The sequence below is a fragment of the Myotis daubentonii genome, chromosome 6 (genome assembly GCF_963259705.1).
Source record: "Myotis daubentonii chromosome 6, mMyoDau2.1, whole genome shotgun sequence".
Lineage (NCBI taxonomy): Eukaryota > Metazoa > Chordata > Mammalia > Chiroptera > Vespertilionidae > Myotis > Myotis daubentonii.
The window spans coordinates 1,635,087-1,655,625 of NC_081845.1; the positions used below are offsets into that span (position 1 = coordinate 1,635,087).

The following is a 20,539-nucleotide window of genomic DNA, read 5'->3' on the forward strand; positions in this document are numbered from 1 at the left end:
TAAAGGAAGGAGGAATATAAAAGAGAAGTCCTGTCCATATTTGATGCTTTGTGCTTGGCAAAGTATTCACTAGTATATACTAGTAAGTGTAGCTTTGTGCTGTTCTAGATTCATGAAAAGCATCCCGCAGACAGCAGAAATTGAACAAGTAGAATAAGTTTCTTGATATTAATTCATTTGAGAGTTTGGCTAAGCTAGAAAATTATTAAATTCAAAGAATCAGTTTTTTGATAAAAAAATTGCCAATTATTGGATGACTTGAATATTTAATATCAGTCTTTGAGGTTCAGGTAAAATGACTATCATGAACATTCAATTTTGTGTTATTCTAACATTCAAAATAAAAGAGAAACATTTACTTTATAATTTCTTTCATATGATATTTATATTTGAATTTTCACTTGTGACATTATACTTAACAAACCATTATAAAAGTTCTTGATTATTGCATGAAGTTGATGTGTATGAGTGGGTTGAGCCCTGCTCCACAAAGGTAGGCTCAGAGCTGGGTTTGTGCAGGAGCCACGCTGCTGACGGCTAGCGTGTCCTGAAGCACTGCCGGTGGGGGCCAAGGTCATTTGGTTTTTCCTTGAAAAGGTCTGCTTGTTATTGATGGTAAGTATGAGGTGATTTCTTACAGAAATAAGGGTCATGACTGCATTATTCCATTTATTGTACTGAACTTACACCTTTTCCCATTTAATTTTTCAGGATGAACGATTTCCGGGAGGCACTGGACTGGAATCAGGGACGCGGATCAAGTCCGTTCTCTGTTTGCCGATTGTCACGGCGATTGGCGACCTGGTGGGCATCCTGGAGTTGTACCGGCACTGGGGCAAGGACTCCTTCTCTATGCGCCAGCAGGAGGTGAGGCGGCGGGGCTGGGCTGGGCCGGCCCTCGGAGGGATCAGTCAGCGCCTCAGCAATGAAGGAATGAATAGTTGAAGCCACAGTTTGCTCTTGATAATAGTACTAATGATTTTTAAAAAACTTTTTTTGTTTTGTGGTTATTTAGAGAGGGGACTGGTCAAACTGGAAATTAGGCATGTTAAAGTGAGAATCCATTGAAACAGTAAAAGTAAGAGTACGTCCTATTGTAAATGAGACAAAGCAGTAGCTGACTCCGGAGAGTGCGCGCATTCTGGAGGTCCTCACGTTCTCCTAAAGATGGCAGCTTCCTCCGGTCCGTCCTGTGTGAGGTGCCAGCGCCAGACCCACGTGGAGGGCAGTGCATTCTGTCCCCATTCGCTGAGCTGGAACCGGCTCATTAATACATTAATAAAACGGCAGCGATGCCTGCCACACCCGGGTACGCCAGCCTCCCTCAGCGGCTGCACCTGTCCACTCCCTGGGTGGCACATCCTGCCTCCCACCTGCCCCTCCTCCTGCACTAGCCCCTCGAGCAAGGCTGCAGGGCTCCCAGTCAGAGCCTGCGTGTGTCCCCGTCCTTCCAGCTCCAGCCCCTTCTGCAGGGGGGACCTCCAGTGTGGCCTCTCAGGCGGCCCCCCCCCCGCCCCCCCGAGCATGTGCTCACCGAGGCTTCCGTCGCTCCTGGTCCCCACTCCCAGTCCCCGGTCCTCTGAGGCCTCCATCGCCAGCTGATGCGCTGTGCACGCACTCGCTCTCTTTCTCGCCTTTTCTTTTTTTTCAAATATGTTTTTACTGATTTCAGAGAGGAAGGGAGAAGAAGAGAGAGAGAAACATCAATGATGAGAAAGAATCATGGATTGGTTGCCTCCTGCATGCCCAGACTGGGGATGGAGCCTGCAACCCAGGCCTGTGCCCTGACCGGGAATTGAACCATGACCTCCTGGTTCATAGGTCAACATTCAACCACTGAGCCACGCCGGCCCGGCCGGGCTTTCTCTCCTTTTCTGTCCCCACAGCCAGCCATTCTGTGTCCCTGTGCCCTTTCTTCAGCACCGAGGACAGTGCCTGGCACCTGGTGGACACCAGGTGAATGGGTAGCAGAAGTAGAATAGTTAGTAATGTGAGAACTCTTCAACAAAGTTTCAGAAATACTTCCTCAGTTTAGAGTTGCTGTTAGAGGCTTTTGAATAGTATTGTTATTACACTAAAGTTATTTTATGTTAGAGTCCTTGGACTCTAGCTCTTTAAATCCATTTATTTTATTTTTTATCCAAAATGAAGGGGAACAAGGAAGCACTTGATTCCATTGTAAAGGAAGGAGGAATATAAGAGAAGTCCTGTCCATATTTGATGCTTTGTGCTTGGCAAAGTATTCACATGTGCAGTGACCTCAGACACTGTCCTCCACGCTGTGGGCTGGCCCACCTGGCTAATGGCGGCTCTTTCCCCTTCCTCAGGTGGCGACAGCGAACCTCGCCTGGGCGTCGGTCGCCATCCACCAGGTGCAGGTGGGTCCCTGTCCCACGCTTCCTGCGGGGGCGCTGGCCTCAGCTGCGGGCTTTCTGTTGTCACCTTAGCGATGATGTTATTTCTAAAACCTTCATCTACGCACTTCCCTTTCCTTACTCGTTGGCTTACCTATGTGGCAGTTATTTTTATCTACTTATATACAGTTGCCCGTCATTTATGCAATCAAGGGTATGTGTCCTATTAGAATCTTTGTTTCCCTCGAAAGCCCAGGATCAGTCTCCTACTGGTCGGAACATGGATATTTCTCTAACTCTGTTTCCTAAGTTAAGGCATCATCTCCACCAAATGGTGTGTGAAACATAAACATTGAATTTCAGACCCGGGTTCTCCAGAAAAGATGCCCTGTCTACACACTGCAGCTTTCGTGGGAACTAGACTTGCGAAGCTCAGGGACACGCGGGCTGCAGTTCTGCGCTGTATCTTCCGCCGCTCCTCCTCGTGTTTTGTTTTCTGAGTCCCCTTCAGCCAGCTCGGCTCAAGGTGGGACCAGGGGATAGAGAGAACAGTCCTAAGTGTGGGAAGCGGGCTGAGGGGCAGGACTTCGGACCTGACACGAGAGAGCGGGTGGAAGGTGTGTCCACGTCAGTTTCTCAAGCGCAAGGGGTTTTGAAGAGCCAGTGGCTCTGGAGGCCGAGCGCCTGGACCGGATGCTGGCTCCGCCCCGCAGTGCTTGGGGGTCTGAGCAAGGCTCTGGGCTCCTCCTGCCTCAGTTACACAGTCAGCCCCTAACCTGCAGTGATCGTGGTGATCAGATGAGGTCATAAGTGTGAAGTGCTTATAGCACATTTAAGCCTTCAAGAAAAATGAGTTGTGATTGATAGTATTGCTACATGATAAGCCAGCGATTGTGTTACACCTTTCACATTCAACGAGGTCAGTAGTATTCTGGAATGTTTACTTGTCAATAAGCAAACATCTTTTGTCCTAACGGCCTTTGTTTCATATGGCAGCTCTGCAGAGGCCTCGCCAAGCAGACTGAGCTGAATGATTTTCTCCTCGATGTATCAAAGTGAGTGTGCGCTTTAGCGGGTGGTGGCTGCTGCTGCTGGTGACCGCATTGGGCAGGTGGGCGGGCCGAGAGGATTGGGGGCGCTCTCTCACCCTCGCTCACTGGTTCTCACCCTCGTTCACTCGTTCACGCTGCCGGGGAAGGATGGAGACAGTTATGTGATGGTTCTCATTTGCAGTTTGCTGTGCATTTCTTTTAATGTATCTTTATTGTTGAAAGTATTATAGATGTCCCCTTTCTCCCCCCATCAACCCCCCCACCCCACTCCTGCCCCAACCCTTGTGTCCATGGGTTATGCATACGGTACAGACACAGGGTAGGAGAGGAAATGTTCTAGTTAGTTCCTTCCCAAAAGACCTCTGGCGTTTTCTATAAATATCAGTCAGTGAAATGCTATTGTTACTATTTTAATTTCCCCGTGGACAGTAGCTGAGACAGGATTTTAGAGAAAAGGCCCATCGCCCGGGGCTGGACCTGAGGAACTGCCGGGCGGGGTGGCGGCAGGTCCAGGTACTTGATGGAGCCCCAGGTGCACAGGCGGGGTCAGGGCCTCGGGGCTCACACGGGGAGAGCGGGCCTGCCTGCTCTGCCCTCACGCTCGCCTAGCGCCCGTGACTAGTTAGCCTGAAGTCGCCGCATTGTGTTACACTTAGTTTCTTCAGCATAAAGCTAGAGAAACATGGAATTGAAGGAGATCCTCTTTGATCCGCTGATCCTGGAGATAAAGTGAAACAATAGCTGTGGGGCACGTGATATTATTCAGAACCCATCGAGAGGGAAGCCGTTCGGCATCTCTTGTCCGTGTGCTTGAATCTTGTAACTTTCCCAAAGCCCCGTTCATTCCCTCCTGTGACACAGCACTCTGCTTCCCCCCTTCCTGGCCGAGTGTTCCTCAGGGTGCGGGGCCCTGAGCCCAAGTCTTGGTGTGTTCCAGCTAGCGACGTCTTTAAATGAAAGGCATGGCTTATTTATACGCTGTCCTAATTATGAGTCCATCGCTGGGTGTACACAAACGTGTGCTGACAGATGCCTCGCCAACACAGCCCACGCGAGAAGCCTTCTGTGCAAGGACTGTGTTACATCCCTGCACTCCATGCGCACTGGTGCGTCCTCCATTCACGAGGCTGCGTTTGGTGTGTGTGCCAGCCACCTCCACAACCCTTCCTCGCCACTCACCCTGCTGGACGTACATTCACTGTGTGTCCTCGGGGGCCTCCCCGGCGTGTTTATTCTGCTGTTTCTGCTTGATGAGTGACGTTGCTGCCTCAGTGCAGCTCAGCTACATTCGAACTTGTCGGGTTTTCCGTGGTAAATTTACATCTTAAGCATATTAATGAGGTGTAGCAAGTTTAAATGTTTTTCATTTCAGATCAAAATTAATGACAGTGTTACATGTAGTGAACCTAGTTTTATTCCTTTCTAGTTTTAAACGCTACAGACTTCCTTCCTGCATCAGTACTTATCAATAAAAGAATTACTTCACGCTCCCTCTGAAATGAGAGTCCTCGGGCTAAGTCAGTAACGACGTTCCATGTGTCTTGAAAATGCTCTGTGCCTTGTTCCACCGAACGGCAAGAATCGGACACAGATGGTCACGTTTCATTTCAGTGAGGAGCAGCGGGGATGTGTCCCAGGGCCCACGCTCTGCGCTCACTGAGGTCACTCACCGTTTCCCGTCCTCTTTTGCAGAACGTATTTTGATAACATCGTCGCCATAGACTCTCTGCTGGAGCACATAATGGTAGGTTGCCGCTTGTTTACCAAGGCGCTTCCTTACCTTAGACTCATGCCTAGTGGATGGGGGAATGTTTAAGGTGCCAGACGTGAATGTTTAAAGGGGTGAGAAGGGTCTGGAGGTGCCGCCTGGGGTTTTTTGGTCACTTTTATGAATTTTGGAAAAACACCTCAGCGTTTTTCATTGCTTAGTGGTGAGCATGGGAAACATTTATACTTTGAAAACATTGGGCTTCAAATGCCTTTGCATATGTTCTGGGTTGGGAATTCCCGGCCGAGTCTCCCTGACATGGAGGTCCGTGCTGCTTCACCCCCGCCGTCAGCTCATTTCTAGGCTCTTGGTCCTGCCCCATCGACCTGTCTGTCTTCCTCACGGACAGTGTCACACTGGCTGGGTTACTGCCACACTGGCTGGGTTACGGTTGTTTTATAGAAAGTTTTGAAAATGGGAAGTGAGAGTCCTCCAAATTTGTTCTTCTTTTTCAGTAATTTTTGGTTCCTTGCAATTTCATATAACTTTTAGAAATCTACTTGTCAATTTATACAAAGAATTCCGATGGGATTCTGATAGGGATTGTGTTGAATTCATAGATCAATTTGGCATCTTAACAGCATTAAGTATTCCAGCATGAACATGGGGTCTTTTTCTATTTATTTTCATTATCTTAACTTTTCGAACAATGTTTGTAATTTTCAAAGCATAACTATTGTTTTATTTTGGTAAAGTTATTTCTAAATATTTTTAATGCTATTATAATGGAATTGTCTTCTTAAATTTATGTTCAGATTTTTATTGAAAATGTATAGAAGTAAAATTGGTTTTTGTGTATTGATCTTGTGTCCTTCAAACGTGATGAAATCATTATTCCCAATAGTTTCTTAAGTGGTTTCTTCAGGGTTTTCTGTAGTGGGATTATGTCGTCTAGAATCGGTGGCAGTTTTACCTTCTCCTGTCCAAGCTTTATTTGTTCCCTGTGTAATTGTCCTGTAGAACCGCCAGTACATTGTTGACTAGAGGTTGAGAGTGTGTACATCCTTGTCTTATTGCGGATTGTAGAGGAGAAGTATCCAGTCTTCCACTATTAAGTATGATATTTGTTTTTTTGTAGATTGAGCAAGTTCCTTCTGTCCCTATTTTTTTTAAAATCATAATTGGGTTTCAGCCTCCACTTTCTCTGCATTCATTGAGATAATGATGTGTTTCATACTTTATTGTATTGCTATGGCTGAACTGAGGATGTATTTCTGACGCGAAATGGGTGCCTTTCTTGTCGGCTTAGCCGTGCTTTGTCATCTGTCCTTAGATCTATGCCAAGAACCTGGTGAACGCCGACCGCTGCGCCCTCTTCCAGGTGGACCACAAGAACCAGGAGCTGTACTCCGACCTCTTCGACATCGGGGAGGTGAAGGAGGGCAGGCCCGTCTTCAAGAAGACCAAGGAGATCAGGTACACAGGCGCAGGTCCTGCCGCCGCTGCTCCGTGCCTCCCGCAGGGGCGCTGACCGCCTGTCACACTGTGGTATCATTCCCACCAGGACCCGCCTCCTGAAGGCAGTGCTTCTGGGAATGGCATTGCAGTGCCGGCCAAGCCGCGCCGAGAAGCGTTAGCGTCCCCCCGGAAACGCCGTCTTCGGAGGCGGTCCTTTTGGAAATCATGTTGGAAAAACTGACTAGTGCTCCCAGGTAGGTAAAGGCGCTCCCGCCTGGATGGAGGCGGCAGGTTTCCCGTGTCTCGGGGCAGGCGAGCTGAAGCGGGGCGCCCACCGTCCCCACCCGTGGCCATCGGTCTCAAAGTCCAGCCGCAGTGGGCGCTGACCTGCAGCGTTGACTTCAGCTCGCTGTGCTGTAACTGAGCAGGCGGCGTAGTCAGTCACGTGACACGCCTGTTGCCTCTTGAAACCACAGCCGCCTTTGTGCTGGAAGCGGCAGCTTTTGTCACTACCTGAGCGGAGCTCCGTCCTGTCACAGTCCGAGCCTGCAGGGAGCACTGTCAGGAATGTGTGGGAATCAAACTGAACAGTCACACTTGGATTCTCTTTTCTGCATGTGCTTTGTCTAACGGCTTTCCGCATGCCCCTCTAGACGCTTTGGTGGCCACAGCACCCCAGGAAAGCAGTGTTCTTGTTCACTAGGAATCGCTGTTCCTTTGGCCATAGTCTGTCCCCTGGGGGTGCTAACCAGGTGTGAAGGGGACCATGTGATCCTGCAGGCACTCGCCACTTCCCCCCAGTGGGCAGTCCTGCTCCAGGCCCTAGGGCAGTGATGGCGAACCTTCTGAGCTCGGCGTGTCAGCATTTTGAAAAACCCTAACTGAACTCTGGTGCCATGTCACATACACAAATTTTTTTGATATTTGCAACCATAGTAAGACGAAGACTTGTATTTTTGATATTTATTTTATATATTTAAATGACATTTAACAAAGAAAAATCAACCAAAAAAATGAGTTCGCGTGTCACCTCTCACACAGATGTTATAGGTTCACCATCACTGCCCTAGGGGATTCCTATATTCCACTCGTGTGGCTGGCTGGCAGGCACTATTGAGGTTTTTAATTGTGATATTGAGGCTGGTTGTTTTTGGGTCAGTCAGCCTGGATCTAGTTGTAGGCGAGTCCTTTCTCTTGCGGAAGGTCCTTGCCCTCCCGGAAGTGCTGCTGTCTCACATGCTGAGGCCGGGCCCTTGTGGAGCCGTGTTCGCTGGGCTGGGAGCAGTGAGGGGCCAGTTGACAGGGATGTGTTTGCAGGGCAGCCGCCTGAAGTGGGAATAAAGGGACAGTCGGGCCACCCTGACCAAGCCATCCCGCGCAGATCCCACAGTGCATTCTGACTCCTGCTCAGGGCGTCAGCGTTGCCATGGCCATGCGGGTCACAGCCCAGGAAAACTATGACCTTGAAGCAGCCTTGTTTCAGGCAGCGTTGGGCTCACCTTTCAGTGTCATCAGTGTCATATCCACTTTCTTTTGAATATTTTTAGTGACAGTCATCAGGGTGGAGCTTTATTTCAATAACTAGAGGCCCAGTGCACGAAATTCGTGCACTCTAGGGGTGGGGGTCTCTCAGCCTGGCCTGCGCCCTCTCCTAGTCCAGAAGCCCTCGGGGGATGTCTGACTGCTGTGGAGGTGGGAGAGGCTCCCGCCCTTGCTGCTGCGCTCACCAGCTGTGAGCCCAGCTTCTGGCTGAGCAGCATTCCCCCTGTGGGAGTGCACTGACCATCAGAGGGCAGCTTCTGCATTGAGCATCTGCCCCCTGGTGGCCAGTGCACGTCATAGCAACTGGTAGTTCTGCCATTCGGTTTTCATGTTAGCCTTTTATTATATAGGACTAGGGGTCCAGTGCACAAATTCATGCACCTTGAAAGGAGCTGTGGGCTGCGAGGCTGCGTGGGTACAGGGACGGGTCTTGGCCCATCCACTGCGCCCCCACTTAGCCCCTCCTGCCACGGCCCCCAGTCCCTTGTCTGCCAGCAGCCCCGCTCCCACCACCGCCATTCCCAAGTGCTGACTGCACCAGTCCTGCTTGCACCCACTGACAGCGCAGAGGGATTGGGGCTGGCGCCAGCAGTGGGTGCAAGCAGGGCCAGTGCTGGCAGCGGGTGTGAGTGGCAGCTGCCACCCCGATCATCCCTCTGGAGCAAGGGGAGGTGGAGAAGCCTTCAGGGGTGATCGGGACCAGCAGCCGCCGCTTAAACCTGCTGACGGCGCCAAGCAATTGGGACTGGCGCCGGGTGCCAGCAGTGGTGCGAGCAGTGGCTCCAGCACAGGCTGCAGGTGCAAGCAGGGCCATCGCCAGCAGTGGGTGCGAGCAGTGGGTGCAAGCAGTGACTCTGGTGCCAGCAGCCGGTGCAAGTGCCGGGCAGGACCCCAGCGTGTGGGAGCAAAAATTTTTAGTAACCACCAGAGGCTCATCCCGATGACAGCAATCGGCGCCCTGCCTTGGTCTGGGACCCCTGCTCACCTGCTCCACCATCCCTCCATGGCTGACACCTGCCTTGTTCCACATGCACCCCCTCGTGGTCAGCACATGTCATGCAACTGGTTGTTCAGTTCGGTTGTTCCGCCATTCAGTCTATTTGCATACTAACCTTTTATTATATAGGATGATTATCTCTTATAACGTGGAAACTAGTATGAAAGTTCTGTCTAGCCATAGCAGTGCGACAAGATTGTGGATTGCAGACATCTTTGTTAACAATATTTCAAAATAACTGCGTGACAGATGATAATATTATATCAGAAAACTGTATATGAGAGAATCCTCCTATATAATGAAAGGGTAATATGCAAATTGACCCTAACAGCAGAGCGACTAGGAATCACTGGTCACTATGACACACACTGACCACCAGAGGGCAGACGCTCAGTGCAGGAGCTGCCCTCTGGTGGTCAGTGTGCTCCCACAGGGGAGCTCTGCTCAGCCGCAAGCCAGGCTGACGGCTGCCAGCACAGTGGTGGTGGTGGAGCCTCTCCCGCCTCCTCGGCAGCACTAAGGATGTCCGACTGCAGCTTAGGCCTGCTCCCCGCTGGCAAGTGGACATCCCCCGAGGGCTCCTGGGCTGCCAGAGGGATATCTGACTGCCAGCTTAGGCCCAATGCCCCAGGGAGCGGGCCTAAGGCAGCAGGTGGTCATTCCCTGAGCGGTCCCAGACTGCGAGAGGGCACAGGCCGGGCTGAAGGACCCTCCCGAGTGCACAAATTTTTGTGCACCGGACCCCTAATATGTTTATAATAGAAAATGTTGATATTAAATATCAAAACATAATTAAGTATAGACAATGCTTGCATTTTGACTATTTTTAAATTCAACAAATTAGAGAAATAAAAACAGTAGGAGTTTTAAAGTGTGTTATTTTTATAGAGTGCTGTATTGCAAATGCCTTAGCATTCCAGTCCTACGTCCTCTCTCAGAAATCAGCCGTGACTTGTGATTCTGGTTATATATGTGGTAGGACGTGCACTGCTCTAGAGCTGTGTTCTTGCTTTCCTTGTACCATTGGTATGTTGCAAATTTTAGCAAATTACTGAACCCAAATGGGCCTCAGTTCCCACCACAGTGAGAATTAACGCAGAAGATGTAGGTTGAAGTGTATTGTAAATTATAGTGTACGTTGTCAATACGAAGGATTGCTATTGGTCATTGCAGGAGAATGCTAACTAATTTTTCAGTTTCAATTTGTGGTTCAGTATAAGTTCATATATTTTGAATTATATCTTACATTAAGGTCTCAAGTGATTACTGTGCAATGTTTTTCTGCTTTACCTTTGCACAGTTTATAATAATAATATGATTTAGAATGTGTGAATGTAAAGTGAACCCAAGCATTTAAAGTGCTTTTCTGTTCAGTGTTTGGAGGTAGTTAGCGGGTTCAGAGTGGGGATAGCCTCTGTGTTTAACGAGCATGCTCCTCTCTCCTGTGTTTGCAGGTTTTCCATTGAGAAAGGGATTGCTGGCCAGGTAGCGCGGACGGGGGAGGTGCTGAACATCCCGGATGCCTACGCAGACCCGCGCTTCAACAGGTGCAGCAAGCAGCTCTTGTCCCCCTTGGCTTTTGCCCTCCCGCTGAGACCCCTGGGCTGAGAACCCTGGGCTGAGACTGCTGTGCAGCCCAAGCTCACATCCCATCACAGTCTGTCCTTTCCTCTCAGCTCTGGAACTCGTTGCAGTGGCCCTGTTATCAGGAGTCAGTGCTTTCAGATACTTCACAATGATGGGCACCAGACCATTAGCGATACCCAGCTAACGGGGTTTAAAATACCATAAAAGCAACAAAAAGCAAAAGTGTGCAGTTACAAAGCTGCTTGTTTCTGTGGTGCCTTCACTTTGTCCTGAGCGCACTCCGATAGCACCTGGTCGTAAGGGCCCACTTTAGGGCGACTGTCCTGTCACTTACAGCTCTAGGGTAACCTGGTCAGTGACTTCACCTCCGAGCTTTAGCTTCCTCCTCTTTAAAATGGGCACCATGATGCCTTTCTTGTCGTCCTGTTTTTATTTCAAGTTTAGAGGAAATGTTCATACATGTCTGTCCGCTTCCCTGACACGCGGAGTGGGCACGGGCACGGCTGCTGCTTCTGTCAGAAGCTGTGAGGGTCGGAGCAGGAGGGCGGAGAGGGTTTGGTTTTGTTCTGTTTTGTGTTTCTTCAGAGAACTAGAAACTGAATCATGTAATAATAAATTTAATAAACCTCTAGAAATTGAGTCTTAAGATTGATGCTATGATTATTAGGGAGTAATAGTTCAGATATTTTGACCAGAGTGTTCAGTTAAATCAAGCATTCAGTTTATTTTAAGAGACACTTAAACGAAATAAACAATAGGAAGTTCTATCAGGTATTTTTTGATTAATGTCAAACATACACAGCTGGTACATAAACACAGATTGTATCTATTCTAGTGATGTGTTTTATCAATAAGGAGTATGCTGATTGTCCGCTTTTTCAGAAAAGCGCAAACTCTATTTGAGAAATAGGCACAGATTTCAGCAGACACCTCACAACACAAGCTCTGTGAACGGCCAGTGAACACAGCGTGTTTGAGGTGAGGGAACATGAACTTAATTGAGGGTGAGATCCCACTACACACCGACGTGAATGGCTAAGATTTTTAAGGTCAACATTAGCGAGGGCTGGCAGGGGCGAGGGATGGGCCGCTCCCGCATTGCGGATGGGCCGTGTGATGGGACAGCGCTCGGAAAGAAGTTTGTGGTTCTTGTAAAGATAAGCAGGTGCTGACTGTCCTCGGTCAGCTCTGCTCGGGTGTCGCCAAGAAAAACCATAACCCCTGTCCACGAAGAGGTGGAAGCCAATCTTCAATGCGGCCTTGTTCATACTTGCCACACACAGGCCGTCAGCCGTTAGTCATGTCCGTGAGCTGGTGCATGGGTCAATAAACGGTGACACATCCGGACCATAGAATCCTACTCAGTGATCAAAGGGCGGGACCCTGCTCCACGCAGCCCCGTGGCCATGTCTCAGAAACACTGGCCTCAGTGGGAGGAGCCAGGCACACAGATCCCACCCCACTAGTTGCCTAGTTTCACGGCTGCCTCTGTGGAACAGAGTCTGACTTTCAAAGAGTCGGCAAACTTCTCCTGAGAGTCAGAGCAGTGCTTTGGGCTTCGCCAGCCACGGTGTCTCTGCTGGGAGCTGGGCAGTGCCTCAGGGAGTGGTGTGGTCTAGTCCACGAGAGCTCCGTGTGCAGACGGGAGGGCTGGTGCGGGCCCGCTCTGCACACCCATGTATGTTTGCAAAGCAAGTTCACCTCATAATGTAGCCAAGGCCAAAGGCACATGCTCTCTCACCACATTGATTCTAGTTTTCTCTGGATCAACAGTGGTGTTATCCCAGTAATGCTGGGTCCTGAAAACGGAGCAGTAAGCCGAAGGCCTCTGGTCCTGTTCTGAAAAGATCTTGAGAACAAAAGAACAAACCGGTTAGAATGTTTTTGAAAAGGTTTAAGTAGAGCACTTTCAAATGCCATATGGTCCTTGAATTTGGAAGCTAACGGCTCCATTAGAGGTATTTGTAATAGAAGCACGTAATTTGCAAAGCGCAGTTGAGATTTATGGTAGAATAAGTCGTTAACCTTCTGTTTTGTGTGCGTGTGTGTGTGTGTGTGTGTGTGTGTGTGTGTGTGTGTGTGGCTGTCCCCCCCCACCCCCAGGGAGGTGGACCTGTACACGGGCTACACCACACGCAACATCCTGTGCATGCCCATCGTGAGCCGGGGCAGCGTGATCGGCGTGGTGCAGATGGTGAACAAGATCAGCGGCAGCGCCTTCTCCAAAACGGACGAGAACAACTTCAAGATGTTCGCCGTCTTCTGTGCGTTAGCCCTGCACTGTGCCAACGTGAGTGAGGCTTTCAAATGCCTTGCTCACTACTCAATCGTAACTGTAAAACAATGGCAGTAAAGTAGTGGAAGGGGTGTCTTTTTTTTCCACTTAAGTTTTCTTCATTAAAACAAAAACACTAATTCCTGGTGACTCAAATTTAGAAAAAGCCATGCCTTGGAAGAAAAAAAAATCTAATATTTTGCATTTATTTCAAGGTGTGAATCTGTTTTTTAAAAAAACGAAGTTGCCCTAGCCAGTTTGGCTCAGTGGATAGAGCGACGGCCTGAGGACTGAGGATCCTGGGTTTGATTCCGGTCAAGGGCACATGCCCAGGTTGCAGGCTCAATCCCCAGTAGGGGGCGTGCAAGAGCAGCCGATTGATGATTCTCAGTGATTGTCTCTCATCTTTGATGTTTCTGTCTCTCCCTCTCCCTTCCTCTCTGAAATCAATACAAATATATTGGGGGGGGGGGGAGAAGTTAAACGAGGTGAAATGTTCAAGCCTGAGGTCTGTGTCTCAGTGTCCACTGGGACGAATGAGGAGGCGCTCTCGGAGCCTCACTGCCTGTCACCACAGGCCTCTGCGGGCTCATGCGGAGCGGGGCCCTGAGGACATGCGGACCTACGGACGGTGGTGCCCGGGAGCAGAGGCTCACCTGTGCTGCCTGCTTGCCCACTGCAGGAGGCTCCCACCCACCCTGTGAAGTCTCCCTTGAAAGTAGTTGAATTTACCATCTTTTCCATTTTCAATGAGTTGAACATTTAGTCTGTTATAAACTCTAAGATTCCTTTCGTGACAGGACTGGGATTTCGAAGTTAGGGAACATTTTATTAACTTTTTGATAAAGTGCAATCAGTAGAAATGGGAGTTACCACCTTAATAATTTAGAGAAATTGCCTTTTTGGAAAGCGAACCACGTTCCACAGGATTAATTTTGTAACTAATGGAAACGGCTTAACCAGAACTAGGACCAAAAATGGGGTAAACAGTACTTCAGGGACTGGAGGGAACTGCAGCTCAGAGCGCCTTCCTGAGGGCACCCAGCTTCCTTTGTGGCACCAGGGCGCCCTCTCCTGGGGGACATTGAGTGTTGCACGGCTCATCAGAAAGAAACAGGATATCAGCTATCTTTTCGCTTTAGATTCTATCACCCATAAATAAAAACAGTGACACCTTACATTTCTTTATCTTCAGAGTTGCAGAGAGTGTAATTTCCAGTATACTCTGAGTATTGATTTTTACCTTTTAAATGAATCCAGTGGAATCTAAGTGCTGTAGCAACTTGATACCTATACAGCCCATTTAAAAAAACAATGGCAAGCTCCAGTGATTGGAAAGTCAGCATCATTCTCTTCTCTCTGCACATATTTCTATGACCCACCAAAGTTTGTTCTAATACAACACCTTCATGCTCCTCCCCGTGTCTTCACGTGGTCCTTCTGCGGTTCCTGTCTGTTTGCAATCTCCTCTCCTATAAGGACTCTAGTTGTATTGGGTTAGGGCCGCCCTGTTGAGCTCATTTTGCCTTAATTCTTTAAAGACCCAGTCTGTAAACGCAATCACATTCGAAGGGCTAGGGTTTCAATGTCTGAATTGTGGGAACACATTCCGCCCCTAACAGGTGCTGGGTATGGAGCTGACCCGGGCCTGTCCTGTCTCTGTTCATCGACCCGGCCCCCCCTTCGTCCTGCAGGCCGGGGCTGTGAAGCATGTAGTCCAGTTTGAGGAGCGTGATGGACTATCACAGAGTGATGTGCTCCCGCACCTGCAGGCAGGCACCTCCCATTCCCGTGATGGTGGCCGCTCGATGGAGGTTTCTCCACTGGGACTTGCCCCCTTGTCTCATTGTTTCAGCAGAGAGTTTACCCAGAAGCCTCTGCGTGCATTTCTCTTTCTGTTTCTCTGATTGCACGTTGGCAGCTCTAGTCCAGCCGACCCCCTGTCGTCCCGGAGCCTTGCTCTCCGACGGCCCCGAGATGCAGCATCGCTCGTGTGCCTACTTGTGGTTCCCTTTTGTGTTTAAGGGGCCGGGAGCATTGCCCTCACTCATTGGAAGATGGAAGCAGGGAGAGTGTCTTCGAAGTCGTTTCTCTGAAATTGACTCCAAAGGAGCTGAGGAAAGTGGACACGGAAGCTTTAGTTCGCTCACGGCCACACAGCAAGCGGCATTAACACTGAACAAGAAAATAATTGCTTTCCCAGCAAACTCCCGTCCTGAAGAGAGCACTTTGAAGACAGATGTTTACTGTTGTTTCCTTGGTCTGAACCTGTTTGGTGATACAGGGCGGGCAGAAGCCAGGGTGCAGTTGTCGGTGTGGATGACAGTGCAGTGATGAGTCAGGACACAAGAACAGACTCTGACACTACCCACAGCTGTAACCCTTCGCTTCTGTAAAGATTCAGACTCCTTCCCGAGCCCTGGTTGGGGCGTGTGCAGGAGGCAACCAATCGATGTGTTTCTCTCACACCAATATTTCTCTCTGTCTTTCCTTTTCTCTTTCACTCTCTCTAAAAAGTTAATGGAAAAATATCCTTGGGTGAGGATTCACAACAACAGCAACAAAAAGACAGCTGTTCCAGGGTTACTCAGTCTTTTCAAACACACATGGTCGTCTGTATTGTACCCGCCAGGTCGCATGGGTGGGGCTCTCCAGTGTTGGTGGCGGTGGAGTAGAAATAGGTTCAGGGGTGGTGGTGCCAGGCGCTGTGCCGATGCTTCCACACCAGACCCTGAGCTGTGATGATGCCACGTTCCCTTACCTGTCTGCCTGCAGATGTACCACCGGATCCGCCACTCGGAGTGCATCTACCGCGTGACCATGGAGAAGCTGTCCTACCACAGCATCTGCACCGCCGAGGAGTGGCAGGGCCTCATGCGCTTCACGCTGCCCGGGCGCCTCTGCAAGGAGGTGGAGCTGTGAGTTCCCGCCCGGCACGCGGGCTTGGCTTGGTCCACCTGGAAGGGAAACGGGTCAGAGAATTCGGGTCACAGATGGCTCAGTGCAGGTGCAGCTGCAGCTGCCCTTTCTCCCTTCTGAGGGGATTCCAGGTCTTGGGGTACAACTTGTCGGGTCTCCTATTTAAAAACAAAACTGAACGCAATTTTGAAATGAGTTAACCTAAATGTTAGCTGTTCTCTGTAGGCTTTTGTACAGTTTACACTATATAATATTTAATATTTAAATGGTATTTAATATCAGATTCTAAGTTTTCTGTATAATTTTAAATTTACAAATTTGAGAAGCTAGTAATTCAACTTTCACAATTTGTTTTCCAATCCTATGCTCCATATGCCAATGTATGCAATTGCTGGTGGTAGAACCTCTGGTAATTTGTACACCCATTGTAAGTACAAGCCAACACTATTTCACGGCATAGAAACTTCCCAGAAGTGACCCAGAGCTGATAGTTGCCTTATGATTGCGCAGATAGTGGTGTTAATTAAACAAGGAGGCCCTGGGATGGAGCGGCCTCACTGCCCTGTTGGCCTACGTAACAGGTGGAAACACAGGGACAGCCCATCCCCAAGGAGCCAGCACTTCACCTGCAGCCAATCCTGCTGCAGCCAATCAGTGAGCTCATCCCTCTGCTGCAGCCAATCAGTGAGCGCCTCTCTCTGCTGCAGCCAATCAGTGAGCTCCTCTCGCTGCAGCCAATCAGTGAGCGCCTCTCTGCTGCAGCCAATCAGTGAGCGCCTCTCTCTGCTGCAGCCAATCAGTGAGCGCCTCTCTCTGCTGCAGCCAATCAGTGAGCTCCTCTCTCTGCTGCAGCCAATCAGTGAGCTCCTCTCTCTGCTGCAGCCAATCAGTGAGCGCCTCTCTCTGCTGCAGCCAATCAGTGAGCGCCTCTCTCTACTGCCCCTTCTCTCTGGTCTCCTCTCCCTGGATGCAGCCCTTCTCACCACCTTGGGGCTGGCACTGCTGGTTGAATTGATGTTGGCTCAGATCAACTCATAAAATGTCAACTATGCCTTAGTTTATCTTTCAATGGTATAATAGTATGCATCTATCTATAATAATAAAAGCATAATATGCTAATTAGACCAGACAGCTAAATGACCTTCCAGATGAAATCTGGGCTGTGAGAGACAAGGCAGCCGCTGCAGCTCCCAGGGCTGAGCCCTGCACGAATTTTATGCATCTGGCCTCTAGTCCTATCTAATACTAGAGAAACATGGTAATTAACCGTAACTTTGCTACCCTTCCCATTGGCTAATTAGGGCGATATGCAAATTAACTGCCAACCAAGATGGTGGCCGGCAGCCAGGCAGCTGTGGCGAACAGGAGGCTTGCTTGCTCCAGTGAAGGAGGAAGCCAAGGTTCCCCGCCTGCCGCTGCCGGCCTCTGAGCTGCAGTCTAAGAAACAATGTTACAAATATAGAAGCTAAACAAACCCCATGCTTTCAGCCAGCTGGCTGAGCTGGAGTTGCAACAGAGTTTCAATTGTAGAACCCAAACAAACCCAGATACCTGCTTTCAGCAGCTGAGGTCTCAGAGCTGGAGCCGAGCTTCAGAGCTAAAGCCAGCTCTCAGTTCCAGTGACAGCCATAGAAGGTAAATAAATCCCAGAATAAAAAAAGAAAAAAGAAAAAAAGGAGAGGTTGGGAGCTTCAGTCACCTGCCAGCCTGAAAACGGCTCTCAGCCCCTCACCCAGACTGGCCAGGCACCCCAGTGGGGACCCCCACCCTGAAGGGGGTGTGACCAGCTGAAAACAGCCATCATCCCCTCACCCAGGCTGGCCAGGCACCCAAGGGGGACCCCCACCCTGATCCGGGACACCCTTCAGGGCAAACCAGCCAGCCCCCACCCGTGCACCAGGCCTCTATCCTATATAGTAAAAGGGTAATATGCAAACTGACCCTAACAGCAGAAGGACTGGGAATGACTGGTCACTATGACACACACTGACCACCAGAGGGCAGATGCTCAATGCAGGAGCTGCCCTCTGGTGGTCAGGGCACTCTCACATGGGAGGAGCTCTGCTCAGCCACAAGCCAGGCTGATGGCTGCCAGTACAGCGGTGGTGGTGGGAGCCTCTCCTGCCTCCTCAGCAGTGCTAAGGATGTCAGACTGCAGCTTAGGCCTGCTCCCTTCTGGCAAGTCGAGGGCTGCCGGGCTGCCAGAGGGATGTCTGGTTGCCAGCTTAGGCCCAATCCGCCGGGGAGCGGGCCTAAGCCAGAAGGTGGTTACCCCCGAGGGGTCCCAGACTGCGAGAGGGTGCTGAGGGACCCCTCCTCCCCCCCGATTGCACAAATATTTGTGCACTGGGCCTCTAGTCCTATCTAATAATAGAGAAACATGGTAATTAGCCGTAACTTCGCTACCCTTCCCATTGGCTAATCAGCGAGATATGCAAATTAACTTCCAGCCAAGATGGCGGCCGGCAGCCAGGCAGCTGAGGTGAACAGGAGGCTTGCATGCTCCAGTGAAGGAGGAAGCCAAGGTTCCCCGCCTGCCACTGCCGGCCTCTGAGCTTGCACTCTAAGCAACTGTGTTGCAATTATAGAACCTAAACAAACCTCAGAAACCTGCTTTCAGCCGTCAGAGCTGGAGCGAGCAGGACCGAAACAATGTTACTATTATAGAACCCAAACAAACCCAGATACCTGCTTTCAGCAGCCGAGGTCTCAGAGCTGGAGCCAAGCCTCAGAGCTAAAGCCGGCTCTCAGCTCCAGTGACAGCCATAGAAGGTAAATAAATCCCAGAATAAAAAAGAAAGAAAGAAAAAAAGGAGAGGTTGGGAGCTTCAGTCGCCCGCCAGCCTGAAAACGGCCCTCAGCCCCTCACCCAGACTGGCCAGGCACCCCAGTGGGGACCCCCGCCCTGAAGGGGGTGTGACCAGCTGCAAACAGCCATCATCCCCTCATCTAGGCTGGCCAGGCACCCCCACCCTAAAGGGGGTATGACCAGCTGCAAACAGCCATCATCCCCTCATCCAGGCTGGCCAGGCACCCCAGTGGGGACCCCCACCCTGAAGCAACAAGATGGTGGCTAATTTGCATACTGAAGGCGGGCGGCAGCGGGCAAGGCTGTCCGCTGTCCGGGATCCGGATCTGTGACCCTGCCCGGCAGGGGGCAGTGCAGGAGGCTGTCCGCGGTCCCTGGACCCAGATCTGTGACCCTGCCGGGCGGGGGGCAGTGCTTGAGGCTGTCCGCGGTCTGGGACCTGGATCCATGACCTGGTGGGCAGGGTGGCAGCGCTTGAGGCTGTCCGCGGTCTGGAACCCGGATCCATGTCCTGGTGGGTGGGGGGCAGCGCTTGAGGCTGTCCGCGGTCCCGGGACCTGGATCCGTGACCCTTCCCAGTGGGGCAGCAGCTCGCACAGGGGCGGATTGGCCGGGGTTGGGCAGGGCAGGACGCCTCGCTTCTGCCTAGCCCCAGTCACTCTGGGCAGGTGAGCAGTGCAGAGAGCCTCTGGACAGGGGAGGCAGGCTGGCGGAGGGCGACCTGTACTCTCCACATGGCAGTGGTGACAGCTGTGAGTGCGCCAAGCGGAGCCTGCAGGCTGAGCTGAAGTAGCGCCTGCAGGCCATCAGCGCCCAGGAGTGGCTGTGCAAGATCCGCCTCCTGGCCCAGAAGGTGCAGGATCGCAGGGACAGCCACCAGTGGCGGGCCAGACTGACGTCCTCCTGGCCGCACCACGGGGGTTTGCGGATCTGCAAAGCCAGAGGCCTCCAGTGTGCACATCCCCCCCTGGCGTGCGAACATCCCCCAGCACACTGTCACCCTCCCGCGCCTGCAACAGTTGCAAACCAAGGCGCGCACAAGTTCCCCCCGCCTCTCCACCGCACTTCCATCAACCCAGCATGCCTAACACCCCCACAGGATGTGCACACATCCCCTCTGATGCGCTCACATCCTTTGGAGAGTTCTGGGTGTTCTGGGTGCTGAGGGTGGGCGCCTGTGAGATGACAGTGAGAGGGCGGAGTGGTGATGCCCTGTTCCCATGGAGGCCAGTGCAGCTACGAGATCACCTCTGGGGGGTTAATGCAGGTGCTCAGGCAGGAGCAGGTGCAGACAGACACACCTGGTGGGCACGGGCGGCCCTCGCTGGGGTGCCTTCGGTCAGCGTTCAAGATCAAGAACCCAGAGGCGGAGAGGAATTCCGTCCTCTCAGTGAAACAGTGGGATAGTCGGGGCGACTGTAGAGGAGGAATGTGCACTTTGGGTGGCAGCACCCATGAGCGAAGGCTGCCCTGACTGAGCCTCTCTTGCTTGGGGCCTAGCGCACTCCTGCCAGGCAGTGGGTGACAGGACGTGCTTTTCCGAATTAATGAGAGAAAACGTTGATTCTACTGCTGCCCACGAAGGTGGAAAGTGAAGTGGGGAGACATGTGGGGAGTGAGCAAGGTTCCCTGTGTGGGGGTTCTAAATCTGCTGTTGGTTTCTTTCACCGCTGACTAGAGATGTACAGGGTGTCCCCCCAAAATGTATACACACTTTGAATACCTACTAATTCCAATGGTTTTAAGTATAAGAAACAACAATGGAGCTGTTATCTGTTAAAAGTGTGGGCACAAACAGGTAGTTGGACATTCCCTGAGGGGTCTCAGATTGGAGAGCG

General features: G+C 50.9%; 1 protein-coding gene across 3 annotated transcripts in view; it reads left to right on the plus strand.

Moving 5' to 3' along the window:
* The window catches only part of PDE10A (phosphodiesterase 10A), a 151,079-nt gene that overhangs the window by 112,484 nt on the left and 18,056 nt on the right, over positions 1–20,539 (plus strand). For all 3 annotated transcript variants that reach the window (XM_059699876.1, XM_059699874.1, XM_059699875.1), the window contains exons 7-14: positions 712–867; positions 2,328–2,378; positions 3,351–3,409; positions 5,099–5,150; positions 6,448–6,590; positions 10,566–10,658; positions 12,802–12,988; positions 15,749–15,891. In XM_059699876.1, coding sequence (XP_059555859.1) covers positions 712–867; positions 2,328–2,378; positions 3,351–3,409; positions 5,099–5,150; positions 6,448–6,590; positions 10,566–10,658; positions 12,802–12,988; positions 15,749–15,891 — 884 coding nt within the window. The remainder of the gene's footprint in view (positions 1–711; positions 868–2,327; positions 2,379–3,350; positions 3,410–5,098; positions 5,151–6,447; positions 6,591–10,565; positions 10,659–12,801; positions 12,989–15,748; positions 15,892–20,539) is intronic.